This window comes from Vombatus ursinus, unplaced genomic scaffold, assembly GCF_900497805.2.
Source record: "Vombatus ursinus unplaced genomic scaffold, bare-nosed wombat genome assembly UNPS02004691.1, whole genome shotgun sequence".
NCBI classification, from domain to species: Eukaryota; Metazoa; Chordata; class Mammalia; order Diprotodontia; family Vombatidae; genus Vombatus; species Vombatus ursinus.
In genome coordinates this window covers 3,639,127-3,656,984 of record NW_020944469.1, presented here as the reverse complement: position 1 = coordinate 3,656,984, position 17,858 = coordinate 3,639,127, and the positions used below count along the sequence as shown (strand labels likewise).

Genomic DNA, 17,858 nt, shown 5'->3' with positions numbered 1-17,858 from the left:
GCAAGCTGAATTCCATGTTCCTCCAGTTCATGGACTCAGCATCCCCAGTAAACTGGCAGACTAGCTCTTTCTAACATTCTGTCTCCTTCCATGCCATTCTTAGAATATACTTCCTGTACCCTACCATCTCAGAGAAGTCCTAATTATAGTTTAGGTTGAAACTGTGGTGGGTAGATTGCTGGATTTGAAGTCAGGAAGACCTAAGATTAAATCCTGCCTCAGACACTTACTAGCTCTTTGATACTGAGCAAGTCACCCTTCCCTAGCCTCAGTTTCCTCATCTGTAAAATGGGGAAAATCATAGTACCTACCTCATGAGGTAATTGTTAGGATCAAATTAGTTACCACATGTGAAGTACCTAGAGTGCTGGGTGTTTCCTCAATCTGTGTACGTGTTCTTATCTTCCCAAAAGAATATAAACTCCTCGAGGGCACTTAATCAGTAGTTGTTGAATTTCCTGACTAATTCTCACATTTATAGAACTTGTATTGATAATGTGCCGGGCACGGTGGTTACAAATGTGAAGTAAGCAAGAGTAGTCCCTCCCTTCAAGGATTGTGGATGGTTGGGCCCTGCCAGCCCCATCAGACCCAAGGGAATGGGGGCAGAGTCCAGGGTAGTGGTGGAGAGAAGGTGGAGGGAATGGTCCATGTAGAGCAGGCCCACATGTTGTACAGGCCTGATGTGGAGTCATCATGACACGGAGGGGTCTGCACAGTGACATATGGCATCCAGAGTTTGATTGAAAGGGGTGTGTTGTGTTTTCATTTTTTTAATTTAATTTTTTTTAGTTCTCATTTGGTTTTTTCTTTTTATCGTAATTGAGAGGCCGCTGCCTAGCCTAGTGGGAGCATCAACAATAAAAAGGAAGTTCTGAAGTGAGAGGAACATTTAGGGGAAAGATGGTGGTAGTGATTGTGATGGAAACTCACTTTTATAGAGCACTTGAAGGTTCACGTTGTGCTTTACAAAGATGATCTCTTCTGATCTTCACAACAACCCTCAAATTGGTGCTATTACTATCACCGTTTTACAGTTGAGGAAACAGGCTGAGAGAAGTTCAAGGTTCTATCATTTGAATGAACCTCATGCCCATTGTCAGTAATAATTCCTGATGTTTGTGTGGTTCTCCATATTTTACCAAGTATTTGCAGGATAGGAAATGCTTGACAGGCCTTGACAATAGTTTGGATGTGGGGAGTGAGAGGGAACCTGGGCCTCGAGGCCATGTGTAGCCTTCTAGGTCCTTGGGTGCAGCCTTTTGACCAAGTCCAAGTTTTACAGAACAAATCCTTTTGTTCTATGAAGTTTGGATTCAGTCAAAGGGTTGCGCTTGAGGACCTAGAAGGCCACATGTGCCCTCGAGGCCACAGGTTCCCCACCCCTGGAGGAGGAAAGATAATGAATTCGGTTTTGGTCATGATGAGTTTGAGGTGTGTATAGGACATCCAGTTGCAGCTGCCAGTAGGCAGTGGGGAGATGTGAAGCTGGAGATTGGGAGAGAGGTTAGAGATAACAGAATCATCTGCTTAAAGGTGGTCATAGGGGCAGCTAGGTGGCACAGTGGATAGAACACTGGCCTTGAAGTCAAGAGGACCTGAGTTCAAATCCGGCCTCAGACCAAACACTTGACACTTACTAGCTATGTGACCCTAGGCAAGTCACTTAACCCCAGTTGCCTTTAAAAAAAAAAAAAAAAAAAAAAAAAGATGATCATGGAGTCCATGAGGGCTGATGAGGAAGAAGAAAGCTTTGTGGAGCACCCACGGTTAGCGGGTATTACCTGGGGGAAGATCCAGTAAAAGAGGCTGAGGACTTGTTTTGTATGTTGCTGATACATTAGGAATAGTTGTTGAATCGAAATCAGCCAATTTTTCTTATGAAGACAAGATAAGAAGAGATGTATTTTATTTTAGTAGTAGGAATTTGGAAGGTGAATTAAAGTTAAGGACGTGGGGTGTTAGGCTGTGTAGTTGAGCCGCCTTCTGCAGACTTAGAAACAGGACCGGAAACTATTTGAATTCTTTGGAAAAAGCAAATGAATGTGTTTCTCCCTCAGAGTTCATTCTAGCCCTGTGATAGAAAATGGGCGATTTATAGACTTGCCTCATGATAAAATAAGATGTATGTGTTATGCAGTTACATCAAACAATATTTCTTTGGTAACTTCTGAATAGGAACAAGAATTTGTGAAGACTGTGGGAATCAAATACGAAATTGGACCACCTACACTTTGCTGCTTGAAGCTCGCATTTCTGGATCCCATCTCAGGCAAAATGACTGGAGAATCTTTTTCCATTAAGTAAGTAGCATATTCTGGTCATAGTGCTGAATTCGACAAAAAAGATTCTATGACCAGAGCACTAAGTTTTTATCGAATACCTTCTACTTGTGCAGCATATAGCAGCTTCTGTTTGCTCCTCAATTGGGATGTGGGTATTAGAAGAAATTCCCAAGACACAAATTATCACTAAAACTAAATTTACACGGTCAGATAAAATTCCTACCCTTGAGCAGTGTCCAGTCTTACTGTAGAAGTAGAGCATCTGTGGCTCCTCTTATTTGTGGTGGCTTTTATTTTGATGGCCAAATTGTAGGTTTTGGGCAACTTAATTAGAACCTTAAGTTATGTTTAATGTTTTGCTAAACTTTTATCTGACCCTGTAAATTTAGTTTTAGTGGTAATTTTGTCAAGCAAATTGACAGGAACATTTTATCACTTTTGAATATGTTTAATAAGTTAGGCACAGCTTCCATCAGATAGCCCTTTGTATGCTTGGGGTGCAAAGTGAATGCATTTTAGGCATACCTGCGTGAAAGTCTTTGCACCTGTGTGTTTGGTGATACTTCATACCTCAAATGACTTCCCTCCCAAGACACTTGGATTTCCTGATTCTATACCTTTGTACCTTTATATTGACAGCCTTGATATTGATAGGCCTCGAATGAGTGGGAGCATGTAGTGATTGCAGAAGAACATTGGGCTTGGAGGTAGAACCCCTGTGCTTGAGTCTCTGCCTGGGAGCAGCCAGCCAGTTCATCTCTTCCTGCCTCTGTGCCTTTTTCTGTAAAGCGGGGCTTATAATTCTGTCATTGCCTACTTCGTAAGGTTGTTTTCAGGGAAAGGTTTTTTGAACCTTCAGGCACTAGCAAAATGGGAGTTTATTAGTATTGCCTCTGTACTTTATGGGGATAGGGATTGGACTTAGGATTTCATTGGTAGATTGAACTTTTTGGCAGCTTGCTGCAGCTTACAGGATCACAGAGTTGCCTAGGCACTGAGAAGTTAAAGGCCTTGCCCCCGGAGTGTACAGCTATTTGTGTGGTACGCACAGGGCATATTTATAGAAATATATAAATTTCTTTTTCCTACATAGGTACCATGATATGCCAGATGTTATTGATTTCCTTGTTCTCCATCAGTTTTATAATGAAGCCAAAGAAAGGAACTGGCAGACTGGTAAGTAGATTTTTTGCCACCTTTTATGGGCAGTACTTCAAGGTAAATAAATGGGTTTTTTATTTTCATTGTTGACTAAGAGATCTCAAAATGGATTTGTATTGGAGCAAAAGGGTGTGGTGTTCATGATGATAACATAAATGTAACAGCTTATTATCTCCGCTGCTTTTCAATTTGTTAATGGATAATTAGTTAAAATGACCAATCCACCTGAAGATGGGAGAATTGACATGAGATGTGTCTAGCATAGTATTTTGATTCTAGTATTTGCACAAAGGAAAGTTTAATGAAGTCATAGTCTCTGTGACATAATTTCAAAAACTTAGGGATAGCACACACATTTTCTATGGATCTAAATCCATTAATTTCTGTCAAATCTTTTTTGGACCTCTTTGTTTTTATCCTCTGCAACTCATAGACAATTATGCTACCTGTTGTGTAAAGAATGACTTCTTTTTGGTCCTAAGGGTTCTTCTTTCAAACCTGAAATACTGGCATTCATCTAGGCATTAATTGGTACACATTCTCTTATTTTTAGTCTTGAATTTTGTCTATTCTCAGTATTTCCAGGCTGAATAATCTTAAAACGTAGAGATTCATAGGACCTAAATTATAAATGTCTTTAAATCATCTAATTCAAGGGTTCTCTTAACCTTTCTTGTATCATGGACCCTTTTGGCAAACTGATGAAACCTATTGATTACTTTTAAGGTTAATTTTTGAAAAATTAATAATTGAAGGAAATCCTTAATTTCTATTAGAGATTAATGAAAATAAAGTTGTAATTATTTTCCTATCCAAGTTTGTGGCCCTTTGGATATGTTTAATGGAATGAGACTTGTAGATCCCAGGTTAAGAACTCTTGATCTTATCCAGCCCCTTCTTTTGCCAGATTAGTGAACTGGGAACCAAAAAAGTGAATCAATTTAGACTGTACTCACACAACAGCTCCACTGTCCTTGGCATCATCTTATTAACGAATCAATCAATCAGTCAACATTGATTAAACACCTACTGTGTGCCAGGACCTGTGCCAAGTACTGTTTTCTTTTCTCTGGAACTTCTCTAGTTCTTATATATCTTTTTTGGGTTGGTATAACCAAAGCTGCCCTATTTATCCAAGGTGCAGATGAAACCCTGTTTTTGTATAATCAGACTTGATAATAACAGTAATCATGCCCAGCATTTTATTGGACTTTCTGAACGCAGGAGAATCTTGGGCCTTTGTTTTCTAACATTTTTTTTGTTTTTTAACTATTCTATCTGGTTACTATAGATTTTTTGGCTTGGGTCAAAGCCAATGATGAAAAAGCAGATGCATCGTACCACATTAATGATACCTCCTCATGTAGATTTCATTCTGTCTTGAAGAAAAGAGAGAGAAACTCTACTTGAAATTTCACTATCTAGGAGAGTTGAATATTATCTGAAATCTCAGCGTATTTCTCTATGTTGTCCTCCATGATCATTTATACAACTTTTAAACCAGGTTTTCCTACTACCCAGGTCCCTCATTCGTTACAGAAAGGGCCACCTACTCACCATGAATACTTTTCCATTTGGAGAACTATCCAACTATTCCAACTTCTGAGCCAATTTCCTTTCCATGAACAGGCCTTTCATTCTCAAAATTTTGGCATGAAACCAAATTAGAGGGTTTTTTTTCAATCTATATAATTTATGCCCACTTGATTCCCCTGAGCTCAAACTTTTTGTTTTATTTCTTAAAATAATAATTTCAAATGGATATTCATACATACATATCCACGAAAACACATACACACATGTATGTGTATTTATATATAATTGGCAACAGACTGTATTGTTACAAATACATACACATATACACGTGTGTTAGTGCATCCATTTCAATGACGAATGTTTGAATTCTACCTAAAGATGTTTGTGGCAATTGCGTTCAGCTGGGAAGCTTTACAGTAGTTTACAGAATGTCTGATACCTAATTTTCACCAACTATACGGTAATTTGTGTATAATCAGTCATGTGCTAATTTGTACCTATGGCACTGTCAGCAACTGAACAGGACTTAGATGTGTTTCATGAACATATTTCCCCCCATTTTTTGAAGATAACCTTTTTTTCTGTAATTGACATTTCCTAACATACTCATTTTCCCCACCCCCAACAAAGAAATATAGTTTTAAGCAAAACCAGACAACAGAGGAACCACATCTTGACGATGTAAGCAGCATTCCATATCTCCCTGCCCCACAAACATATATTAAGGAATGTATGTTTCTTCTGCTTTTTTCTGGGCCCAAGATTGCTCATTGCAATTAATTAGAGTTCCTAAACTTCTTTTAACCTTAAGTGTTTAAATGAGCCATACCGCCAAAATGAAAAATCAACTTGGTCTTGGATTAACCGATTCCTTTAGTTTAGCGGAAGTCCAACAGAGCCAGACGTGCAGAGCCAGGACAACCTGGACTCAGGTCTTCCTCCATATAGCGTACTAGCTATATTACCCTGGGCAAATCACTTACACGTCATTCAGTTCCCTCGTCAGTTCTTCTAATCCTATAAAAATTGCAGATTAGTTGTAATCTGAGTTGGCAGAGGAAATGTCCTTACTGGTAGCTTTCTCCACTGATGAACTTATGAGTCCAAACGCCTTTTCCTCTTAAACCCACCCCCAACAGAGAGTTCCGATATTACGGAGATCTCTGTGGTGTAATTTCAGAAGCACCAAATTTGAAATCAGAAGGCTTTGTTCATATCCTAGCTCTGCCTCTAATTTCCTGTGTCACTTGACTTATCTGAGGTTCAGTTGCTTCGTTTTTTACAGTGAGGGCCTTAGACTCGACTTCCAAGGTTCAATCCAAATCCTAGGATTCTGTGATCCTGTATACCATGGAGAAGAGTATATATGTACGGGATCAGCTCTTCTGGAAAGCATGCTATTTGACCCTGCAATGCCACTACTAGGTCTAATTACCAAAGAGATTAAAAAGGGGAGGAAGAACCAATAGGTGAAAAACCTTTCTCGCCACCCATTTTGTGGCAGTAAAGACTTGGAATATGAGGGGTTGCCCATCCAGAAGTTATGGCGTGTCCATGTCATGGAATAGTATTGATGCTGTAAGGAAGGATGAAGGGGATAGTTTCAGAGAAAGCCAAGAAGACTTGTTTTATAAACTTATGCAAAGTGCAATGAGTAGAACTAGGAGAACGATTTTTATATGATAACCACAGTGTTTTGAAGACAAACAACTTAGGCTTAGGCACACTGATTAACATAATGATCAATCACAATTCCAGGGGACTTGTGATGAAAAAGAGAGGGAGGTGACAGACTCAGTGTACAGACTGAGCTGTATTTTTTTCTTGTGGCCCATACCAACGTGGGAATTTGTTTTGCTCGACTATACATGCCAGTGTTCTAAGAGGTTGGGGAGTTTTTTTGCTTTTTCAGCGGGGGAGGCAGGAGGAAGAAAATGCAGACCTGAAACAAAATAAAATTAATTTTTTTAAAAGAGGGGAAAAAGGATTATATGTATACAGTGCGGGGAGGGCCTAAGCTGGAAGATGAAATGGCATTGATGATTATTTTTGGTCCTTCCGATCTAAAGGCTGAATAACATAACATGCAAAGAACTTCCATGCTTTAATAAAGAGCTTTAATAGTAAGAGGAAGTAACTAGTTCAGCCTGCAAGAGCTTTTGGGAAACAACCAGAATAGGAAAACAAAGTAGGTTTTAATTTTTTAGTTGCATTAAGTGATTGTATTTGAGTAAGGCTTTCTGATCTGATCAGTATGGGTATTTGCACCTCCAGTGGTGCAAATGTCACCTCTTCTTTACCTGTGTGATCCTTATACATGACCTCTCATAAATCCTCCTCTGAGATCCCACCCAACCTAATAGAGGTCATCTTCAAGTTCCTAGGACCATATTGGGATTATGTATATAGTGTTGATGCCTTCCACAGTAATACTCCTTTCCTCACCTCTAAAACTTGCTTCCTTGAAGAAACTGCTCCCAAGTCCCTATACAGAAACCATGCACTCTTACCCAGCTTACCTAGAGCCTCATTCATGTTTATCTTACCTATAATTCTTAACCAACTTAGTTTTCTGAATTTCTGACCCATAACAAACTAGTATAAAGGCAGTGTTCGGTCTGTTAGATGCAGGCGCAGTGAAAGCAGATGTGACATTGGACAGTGTGACTTGGAGGAGAAATACTCAGTAGCCAACATAACTGTATTATTTAATAGTAAGTAATAGATACTCATATCTAGAAAATAGTCAGTTATTTTCAGTATTCTACATTTAAGAAGATAGAGAAAAACGTAATACGTTTTGAAAAAATTCTTAGAAATGAATTACAATTAGCTAAAAAAGTTTAAGATGTTTTGGTACTGGAAGGGGTGAGATCCAGTTATCTCAGAAATGTCTTTGCCTAGAATCCTTATAGTTGTAGATATGTAGATTTCCGTTTGTTTAACAGGAAGGATGAGTGCCTTTTAACGATTCTCTTTAACAAACACTTTAGGTGACAGATTTCGCAGTATAATAGATGATGCATGGTGGTTTGGAACTGTGGAGAGTCAACAGCCTTTCCAACCAGAGTATCCCGACAGTTCCTTCCAGTGTTACAGTGTTCAGTAAGTATGGTAATTACAGTGGCTTTTCATCCACATTTCGTGCCACAGTGTATAAATACATGGGCTTTATACACCTCCTTGAGTATTTTTTTATCTGAGAATATTAAACCATTATTTAACCACCTAATGGTTGGTCCATTGTGTAAAGCAAGGGACTGTAGCTTGAACTGTTTCTTCCTTCCTCATGTTTTTCTCTTTTATGTTTTTATCTATATTAGACAAGGATTCTTTTCTTTCTAAGACCATCTTGCTCAAATGTCATCATGTGATTTGATGTAATTGATGAAAGTAGCAAGAAACATGCAGCTAACATTTTATTTAATTTTGTGGAACACACTGCAGCTGTTTCCTTCTTAGTTTTTCTAATAATTTTATTTCCAACAAATCTTGAATGATTTCCAGTCATTTAACAGAGCTTGATTTGGGGGTTCACTCTTTACAGATTGGAAAAGAAGATATTCCTGACTTTTTGGTTCATACTAAAGACAGCAGAGGAATTTAATTCACAGAATTAAGAAATTTACAAAATGGACACCTTTTTTTCTTAAAAGCACGATTCCCAAAGTGGCCATTTCTTTCAGTTCTTCTTGACTCAGTATTAGATGTAAGTTTGGGTTGAAGAGGTGATAAGTTCAGTAGACTGAACCTCGTAGTTGAAGGTCACTGTCAGTAGCCGATGTTTCTTTCTTAAGGGGTGATCTCACACATAAGATTGCATTGTACTTTTTCAAATAACACACAGAAGGTTCTCTCTTACGTCTATAAAAACAAGGGCATGTAAATTTGATTTCTGTCTTATTGCTTTTTAATAGTTGGGACAATAACGAGAGAGAAAAGATGAGCCCCTGGGACATGGAACCAATTCCAGAAGGAAGTAAATATCCTTTTGAAAATTCATTCTCCTTCTGGAAGTAACATGGCAGTCCCCAGAGATCACAAGTTAATTGTTTGTGATTTATTCTTTCCACAAGCTGCCTTGCCAGAAGAAGTCGGTGCTGGTGTCCCTGTATCTCAGGAAGAACTGACTGCTCTCCTCTACAGGCCTCAAGAAGGAGAATGGGGGGCTCATTCTCGAGATGAGGAGTGTGAACGCATCATTCAGGGCATCGACCATCTTCTTACCCTGGGTACGACGGACCTATGAGACCGAGGGAACTCCTTTCTACTCCGTAGAATGGAATCCAATGTCACAGTTTGCCATATTCAATCACACATTGCTTTTTCTAGGGAGGAAGCTGATTTTTGTTTTAACATTAGTGCTTTTAAGTGCCTGGCCACAGTGATGACTGCTGTGCTTTTTTCTGATGTTCTCTGGGGCCGTTTGTCTTCCCCGTGTCATTGTGGCTGGCAATAAGGAGATAGCTCTCCCTGGATTTCTGCCCCTTGACTGTTACTTCTGGTTCAGGCGGGTTCATTGGGAGAGAGATTGGATAAGTCATTTCTTTTATTTGCATGCTTTGCTAAATGTCATAAAGCATATGACTAATGAAACATGGAGTTTGCCCACAAAACATCTACTGAGTTCTTTTAAATATGATGTTGAAACCAAATTTCATAGTTTCCCTTTTGATCTTTTTTTTTTTTTTTTTTTTGCTGTTCTCCACCAAATTATTGTATTGAAGTTTACATCAGGATAGGTAGATTTTATTTCTTCTAAGCTTATACTTCTACAAAGTGAAAGTAATATCAACTAATTGTCCCATGATGTAGTCACCATCGTTTTTCAGGGCATAACTGTATCATACCCTCTTCTTGTAAGCATTCATGAGAAATGGATCTCATTTGTTTAAAAGAAATGTCATTTGGTTTTTTAACATTTCCTTGTTTGATCTTGATTCTTTGTAGATTTTGCTAGCCCTTTTGCTGTTCCCGTGGACCTTAGTGCCTACCCCTTGTATTGCACTGTAGTTGCTTATCCAACCGACCTCAACACAATTAAGCGGAGACTTGAAAACCGATTTTATAGGTTAGTTGAGTCCTTATAATTTTTGTAGAAAATACAAAACATTGGTCATGTGTTTCTTTTGAGCTAGTTTGATACAATAATGTCTGCATTGTTATAGTACCAAGTAAGGAATTGTGTGAAATGACTCATCACAATTTCATCCAGTTAACATAGACCCCTGATTCCCATAATCAAAAAAAAAACCCATGATGTATTATTATGTGTTTTAAAAGTAACCACTAGAAGAGCTGTTGCTTCTCAAACCATGTTCTTGGCATTCTTTTCTCTTTCTTTTCCTACTACTTGAGAAATTTGTCTTCCCCTTCCCCATCTTCTCCACCTCCCTCGTATCCCTCTAAATCACTTTTTACCCAGGACACATTAATTTCATTTTTATCCCAAGTTTTGGCAGGCAGGCTAGGATTCTTGTACCCTAGTCATGTGTCTTAGGTTCTATGCCTACACAATCTCTTCACTGTCTTTCTATTTGCATGTCAACCATGCACATTGATTTGATCACCTTTCATGTGTTATGCAAAGTGTTATTTCAAGTTTTTTTTATCTCTAGAATATCAGCATACTTGTACTTATTCTTGGCAACTGACAGATAAGTTTTCCTTTATTCAGAAGAATATCAGCATTGATGTGGGAGGTACGATACATTGAACATAATGCCAGGACTTTCAATGAGCCCGACAGTCCTATAGTTAAAGCAGCCAAAGTTGTAACTGATGTTTTACTTCGCTTTATTGGGTAAGAGAATAATTTGATTTTTCATGGGGACAAACTTTTTTAATTTTAAAAGTTGTCACATGAGTCAAATTTTGGTTTGCCCTCCTGTTTTGCAGGGATCAGAGCTGTACTGATATTCTGTCTACGTATAATAAAGTTAAGGCAGAAGATTTAATAAGTACTGAGGAAGATGGGGACCAGGATGTTAGCAATGAGGTAAGAATGTCAAAAAAAGTGAATGATTCTTAACGTTGCTTAAAATGGATGTGTTTTAGTTGGCTGTGAGCAATTTGTTTGATTAACACCTGCATCCTTTTAAAATTAAAACTCTCACCTCTATTTTGGCAGGACATTCCAAAGTTACTAGGGTTCAAAGACAGGTCAGCTGTTAACCTATTATGACTTAAGAGGTTTCAGTAATGAACAATCAGCATTTCAGCTTTTAGCCTTTTGAAAAGAATGCATTTAACACTTCTTAACATTTATTTGATGGAACGCTGACTAACATAATTGAAATTTGTATGAATTTTATTACTTGTTGGATAGTAGGTGTAAGCTTAGAGTATTTTGACCTCAGTTTTGAGAGATTTGACTTGTTTCATGCGATGTCTTCATTTGCCCCAGTGTATATAGCTTACGCTATTCTTGGAAAATATAGGAGGCTGAAAAATGTAATTATGTATTAGCGGAGTGAGTTAGATATTATTGCTCATAGAATTAGGAAAACACAGAAAATTCCATTTGGTTTTTTTATTACCATGAAACACACAAATAATTATCCTATTCATAATCTTGTGTTTTGTTTTTCACCTAGCACTTGGCTCACTATTGGGATATAGCAACAGTTCTCTTGCAGCTAACATGGCACAGAATTTAACTCCCAAATTAATTAGGATAAATCCGATTCAACAGCCCATCTTTATGAGAAGGGATTTATGCTGGTTTCAGTTGATTTATGGCTTGGTTTTGCAATACTAGCACTGAGGGAGGTTGTTTATTTCCATCCTCCGGGGGCATTTGGCCTGCATTTTGAGGAGCTGTCTCCATGGGCATGTACTGCCCTAAGTTAAGCTTTTTTGTTGTAGAAATAGCTTCATTTCCTATAGCACATCCTCAAATTGTAGCACATACTTCAGCACTTTCATGTTTTGGGGTAGGATTTTTTGTGTCTTTTTTCTTTTTTAATGAAAATTGACTTCTTAAAGCATTGAGATCAGTCAGTCACTAATTATGTGTATGTATGTCTACATGCACGTACATATAATAATGCAAATGTTTCGCTTATTTGCTCTTTTTGACCAGCTAGCAAGCAGTCATTGCTAATGATTCTCCCTGTTGTTGCCTCTTAGATTGGAGGAGAAGAGGAGGAGAACGAAGGGGGTGGGGGGGCGTGGAGAAAGCCTTTTTTCTCAGCACCCCCTGAAGCTTTTCTTTTGTTGCTTGTCACCAAGGAAGGAACCTTTGAGGACTGTTTTGGCTGTTGCAGATTTATAATTATTGAAGTAGTTTTTAAAATTTTCAGTATAATGTTTTTATTTTCTCAAATTCTAGGTGGTGGAAGTGCCAGATTTAGATTCCGATGGTCCTGGAACATCCTCTGGAATAACAGTAAGTAAAGGAACTAAATGCTGAGAAGGAAATGCTTTTTTCCCAGATTTTCCACCCTAGTAAATGCATAACTTTCTTTAAGTTGCATTTTCCCTTGGAAAGCTGAGGGAATTCATGAAAAGGATACTGTAAAGTGAAATTGGTATGTCCCTACAATGGATTGATTCAGTAAAAAGAGTAAATGTTGTTCTAAGGGTTAGAAGGGAAAACTTGAGTTGCCTGGGTGTATGGGGGCCTCACAAGTGTGCTTCTTTACCTTTTGCAGTTTCCAAAGGTCAGAATGTTTCTTAGCTTAGAATTTCCATGAAGTGTATTCTTAAAGCAGTAAACCTACTTAAACTCCGTTTTCAGAGGACAACATGGTAATATATATTAGGCTTACTAACTGTTTGGATATTAATAAAAAACAAGGAAAATAATTTCTTTTTAAATGAAGATCATTTTACAGAAAGTTTTTGAGTACCTAGAATGTAGAGATCCCTGTTATTGACTATGATCTTAGGTTTTAAATGCAGTTTCCCATGAAACTTCTAGGTAAGATGCCCACCCAAAACTTCCATCCAAGCAACTCCTGTTGAATGGGTAAAACAATGTAAAGAACTTTTGAGCCTAATTTATGAACGGGAAGACTCCGAGCCTTTTCGACAACCAGTCGATCAGTTGTCTTACCCGGTGAGTTGTGTGCTTCCTTCAGTGAGAACCAGCGTTGTCTCACTCTCCATACAGCACGTTTCAGTTCGACCTTGATAATGTCACTGACTTGTGCAATGCCTGTGCATGCCACGTCTGAAAATTACACTCTGCACCTTTGAGACTCAAATCTTTCTGTGCTTCTTTTCTGTTTTCTACCTTGATTATCTGTTTTTCTTTTATAGGTTTTTTCTTAATATTTTTTTTTAATTGCAGTAGAGTTCAGCACATTGTGAACATTCAGTGAATAAGAGCACAGACTGTTCCACTTCTGCTTAAGTCCTCACTGGATCTTTTTACTTAATATTGATCCCTAACACATGGTCAATATGACAATACCACTTTTCATTTTAAGCAGAGAGAGAGAATTGAGGAAAAGATCATTAGAAGTTATTCTAATGTTATTTGTATTGGATTTTTTTAAAACACAGTCTGGTGAAGTCTGTGGACCCCTTCTCAGAATAATGTTTCTAAATGCATAAAACAATATGTAAGATCCACAAAGTTAACTAGTTATTTTGAAATAGTAAAATATTTTAAAGAGCAAATTTGTGGACCTCCCCTGTCTGAGAACCTCTCCATCAGACCCACCCTTGAACTTGTCACTCCCAAGATGTCTTCCTCTATCCATTAATTCTTTCTTGGAAAAAAAAAAAAAAAAACATTTCAGCTCAGGGAAGGCATTTTCAAACAGAAACTGATAAATATCTTCCAAATCTTTGACTTTTTTTTTTTTTTTTTGAAGGATAACATTTTATCTTTTTCTGGGATAATATCAAAGAATATTAGGAAGGGAAAGTTCAGGGTTGTTTGTAAATACTAAAATGACAGTCTTATTTGGAAACTCCTGCGTTATTGGCGTTTCATATTTTCATAATGGAAATCTGGCTGCACAGCATGTGCTCTCCAAGGGAAGGCAACAGCAAGGAAGAAGATTGCTGAAATCCATTGGTCTAGCGTTTGGATCAGAGGAATTTCTTCTCCCTATGGCACAGGCTCAGTAGCCACTTAAACAAGCTTTTAAAATGATTTTTTTCCATATTACAGTGAACCTTCTTATAATTTGACAAAATTATCCAACAGCTTTTCTGTCCTTTTCCTTTCTTCGCCTTTAAAAAAAATTACACAGAAAAGGTTGCAAGCCATTTTTTCTAATGGATTTTTACTTTAAAGTTTCTCTTTTCCATTTCGACAAAGGCATATGTTTGTTTAGAAGAGCTGAGGTCGGACTGGTACAGCATTTTCCTGCCCAGGACCTTCCTAAATAAGCTCTGGATTATGATTTGATGTCATCAAATTTTGACAGCCTTTTTCTCCATTGGTTTTGGACTTTGAATTGATTGCCTTAAAAGACATTCTGAATAGAAATTTACTGTTTTTAAAATTACTTAAACAAAAGATGCATTTGGAACCCTTTTAGTCCCTCATTTGAAGGTAAGAGAGGGACCAAGTCAAGGAGTTTTTTTTTTTTAAGAGGATTTTTTTTTTCTTCCTGTTCTTTGATTTATTCTTTGCAGAGAATATGGTGGTTTATTATTTCATAATTCTGCATGTATTGGGAGAAATTTAATTTTGAGACTTTTTCACTAAAGGTTTTTTACCTTGGCCTTTGTTAGTAGATAGGTCTAATTATTTCTACTAGGATGAGAGGTCAGAGTGGAACAATAAGAGAATGTTTTCCTTAAAAACATTGATTGAATTCTGAATCATTGTGATGACCTTTGTAGACAGTAGGACTTTCTGATAGAGGGTGGAATCCTGAAAATGTTTAGTTATATTATTCCATGGCATAGGAGAGAAGCTTTTCGGGGTGGGGAGGGTGGTTGTTAGAGAACTTTCCTACCTTTCTTTGCACTGGAGACTCTTCAGGCCTAGAGACAAGGGACTTCATTAATGATCTGTCTTCTCTGTTATATCCTTGCACAGCCATTTGCATCTGAAGAAGGGGAATAGGAGCTAAGGTCCCTCTTTACTTTATTTCTACTTCTAGGAGCTTTAGAGGCATCAGAGATCTCTCCTTTGTGATATATTCATTTTGGTTTTGGGTGGTTTGGGTGGTACTTTCTAAAGCATAATGGAGATTATATAGTATCTAGTTATGCTAAACAAACCTCTCTCTTCATGTGTATTGTTGAACACTGTTGCCAAGATTTAGATATGATAACATACATTAATACTTTTAGGATTATCAAGATATTATAGACACTCCTATGGACTTCAGCACTGTGAAAGAAACTTTGGAAGCAGGAAACTATGCCAGTCCTTTGGAATTTTATAAGGATGTTCGCCTAATATTCACCAACTCAAAAGCTTATACTCCTAATAAAAAGTCAAGGGTATGAGTATTCTTCATGGAATAATTATTTTAACCATTTTGTTAAAAAAGAAATTCCTTGAACCTCATCTAGGCAAACCAGTCATTTGTATTAAACAGTTGTCTTTGATCACTTTTTAAACAGTTAAACAAGGTGCTGCTATGAATATAATAGTTTAGTCACTTGAAATATCTTTACTAAAACCTGGGTTAATAAGCATGCATGTTATATACCAAGGTATTTTTGCATATAAACAAAACTGAATTAACTTGTCTTCCTTTCACTTGCCTCCTATTCATGTTGTACCTTTTACCTCAGTCTATCAGAGAAAAGTCAAGACGATAGTAAGTAGTAAGAGGAAAATTAGGCAAGTGCTAATTTTTTGGTAACAAAATTGGGAGAAAAGTGGTTGGTATTGTGGAGATGGCATGAATGAAATATTCGAATGAATTGTAGACTTCTTTTTGTTATCCTCATTTCCATAGTTGGGTGTGATCACTCTTTGGAACTTTTAACATTTTAACTGCATTGAACATTTCCCCGATACTCTCTCCAAAATGAAACTTAGTGGGGGCAAAATAGGCAGTTTTTATATACTCTCCACTGGTACCACGTTTAAGTTGAGTTAATTTTCAACAATGCTTTTTCTCACCAAATGGTCATATATAAATGTGTTCTACTGTAGTTAATTCATCATTTCGGTGAGTGAAATTTCACGACTGTCGAATATGTGTGTGTGTGTGTGTGTGTGTGTGTGTGTGTGTGTGTGTATACACACACACACATATATATATATAAACTTTGTTTGGAATGATGATGTAGATGTTTCTGTGCATTTTCATAGTCTATTTTTTAATAGAACTAAGTTATGTTTCCTGGTTTCAGATCTACAGCATGACTCTTCGCTTATCTGCCTTATTTGAAAATCATATTAAAAATATAACCTCTGATTATAAATCTACCATCCAGTGTCAGAAGAGGAAACGCCCCCCGTACAGAAAACGTCTCCGGAGCAGCAGTAGTTCACCAAATAGTAGCAGAGCATCAAGGTAACTGTGCTCAATTGTTTTTTCCATATTATAAATGAAATGAACCTTTTTGTAATTTGACCAACCTCTCCAACAATTTTGGCATCCTTTACCCCTTCTTTGCCAGTTTTTTCATTGTCTCTTCCCCCCATGTGTTCACAATAGGTTCTGTCATAATCGTTATCATCATCATGATGTTACATTATTATTATTGTTATCATCGTTTTGGAAGGTTAATGGGAAACTAGTTTGTTTGAGGGGTAAAAGGAGCATTGTAAATGATTCTGGGATTCCGACTTCTCTAGTGGTTCCTTTGGTGTTTGGTCTATTTGGTAAACTACTGACTTGGGAGTTAGGAGACCTGGAGTCTCAGTTGATCTCTTTATCAGTGTGTCACCATGAGCAAATCAATGGCCATGCCTTTCCCATTCTATCTCACATATTTATTGTGATAATGAAATAGATAAACTCTAGGAGAAGACTGAGTTTAAAGGTGACAAGCCAAAAGTGAGGGAATAATACATTAGGAATGCCTAGAGGGCAGTGCAGAAGAGGCCTGGGTGGACCATAGGCCTATAATGTTCAGTACCAATTTCACCTGCAATTATAGTTACTTCTGTGCTCATCCTTAACATGCAAGGAGAATTTGAACATGAAAAGGTCCAACGTTAAGAGGGAGATTGTGGTGGCACAGATAGCTGACTTTGAAGCCAAGAATTCCTCTCTCTGCCCCATTCTGCCAGTGTGACTGCCTACTCAGCGTTCCAAACCAGAGGTGTCGAACTGTGGTTTGAGAAAAGTTGAACAAAATTAGAAAAATACAATATTGCATAAATAATGCTCATGTAATTTTTGAAGTTAACATGCAGCTGCAGAACTCAGTTTTTCATGTGAGTTTGACACCAGTGCTCCAGATGACTTTCTAAGACTAAGTTGCAGAGAAGGTGCCTACTTGAATTTGTGGGGGGGTGTTCCCTCACCTGAGAGTTCCTTATACTGATGAAATCACAAGTCCAGGTCCTTTCCCTAGTCCCTGCTTTCATACCAAGTACAAAGAGTTACTCATCTGCAAATAAACAAGCAATTATTTAAGAATCTTTAGTCAGTAGTTTAATAGGTTTGCATTTGTGGTATAATCGTGGTGACTGCCTCTTAAGTAGGTAGGGCTATTGCATTTTACCCTGGGAAGGTTTAGGCCATTTTTCCAGCCAAAATATACATTGTACATTTGTTTGGGGGTGAAGATGACATCCTTTGTAATTGATTATTTTCAATTAACAAAAATCCACCTCACCCTTCAACCTGATTTTGTGATCAATGCTGACCATTTCTTATCTGTGGTCCTCTCTGTCCTTTGTTTGGTCAGGAACTCTTTCCCCTATCCTTATTTCTGAAAGGTCATTTCCTTGTTGCTCCTTTTATTTTTTTTAATTTTTATTTATTTATTTATGTA

The 17,858-nt window shown here is 37.6% G+C and overlaps 1 protein-coding gene across 8 annotated transcripts in view; it reads left to right on the top strand.

The window, feature by feature from the left end:
- BRWD3 (bromodomain and WD repeat domain containing 3) overlaps positions 1-17,858 on the top strand; it is a 128,413-nt gene that overhangs the window by 91,913 nt on the left and 18,642 nt on the right. For 5 of the 8 annotated variants that reach the window (XM_027839458.1, XM_027839421.1, XM_027839414.1 and 2 more), the window contains exons 26-37: positions 2,179-2,303; positions 3,379-3,461; positions 7,976-8,087; positions 8,900-8,961; positions 9,059-9,214; positions 9,933-10,053; positions 10,660-10,785; positions 10,881-10,980; positions 12,316-12,372; positions 12,907-13,044; positions 15,246-15,398; positions 16,263-16,426. In XM_027839458.1, the coding sequence (XP_027695259.1) occupies positions 2,179-2,303; positions 3,379-3,461; positions 7,976-8,087; positions 8,900-8,961; positions 9,059-9,214; positions 9,933-10,053; positions 10,660-10,785; positions 10,881-10,980; positions 12,316-12,372; positions 12,907-13,044; positions 15,246-15,398; positions 16,263-16,426 (1,397 nt within the window). The remainder of the gene's footprint in view (positions 1-2,178; positions 2,304-3,378; positions 3,462-7,975; positions 8,088-8,899; positions 8,962-9,058; positions 9,215-9,932; positions 10,054-10,659; positions 10,786-10,880; positions 10,981-12,315; positions 12,373-12,906; positions 13,045-15,245; positions 15,399-16,262; positions 16,427-17,858) is intronic. The other 3 variants (XM_027839429.1, XM_027839436.1, XM_027839442.1) reach the window with 3 other exon arrangements.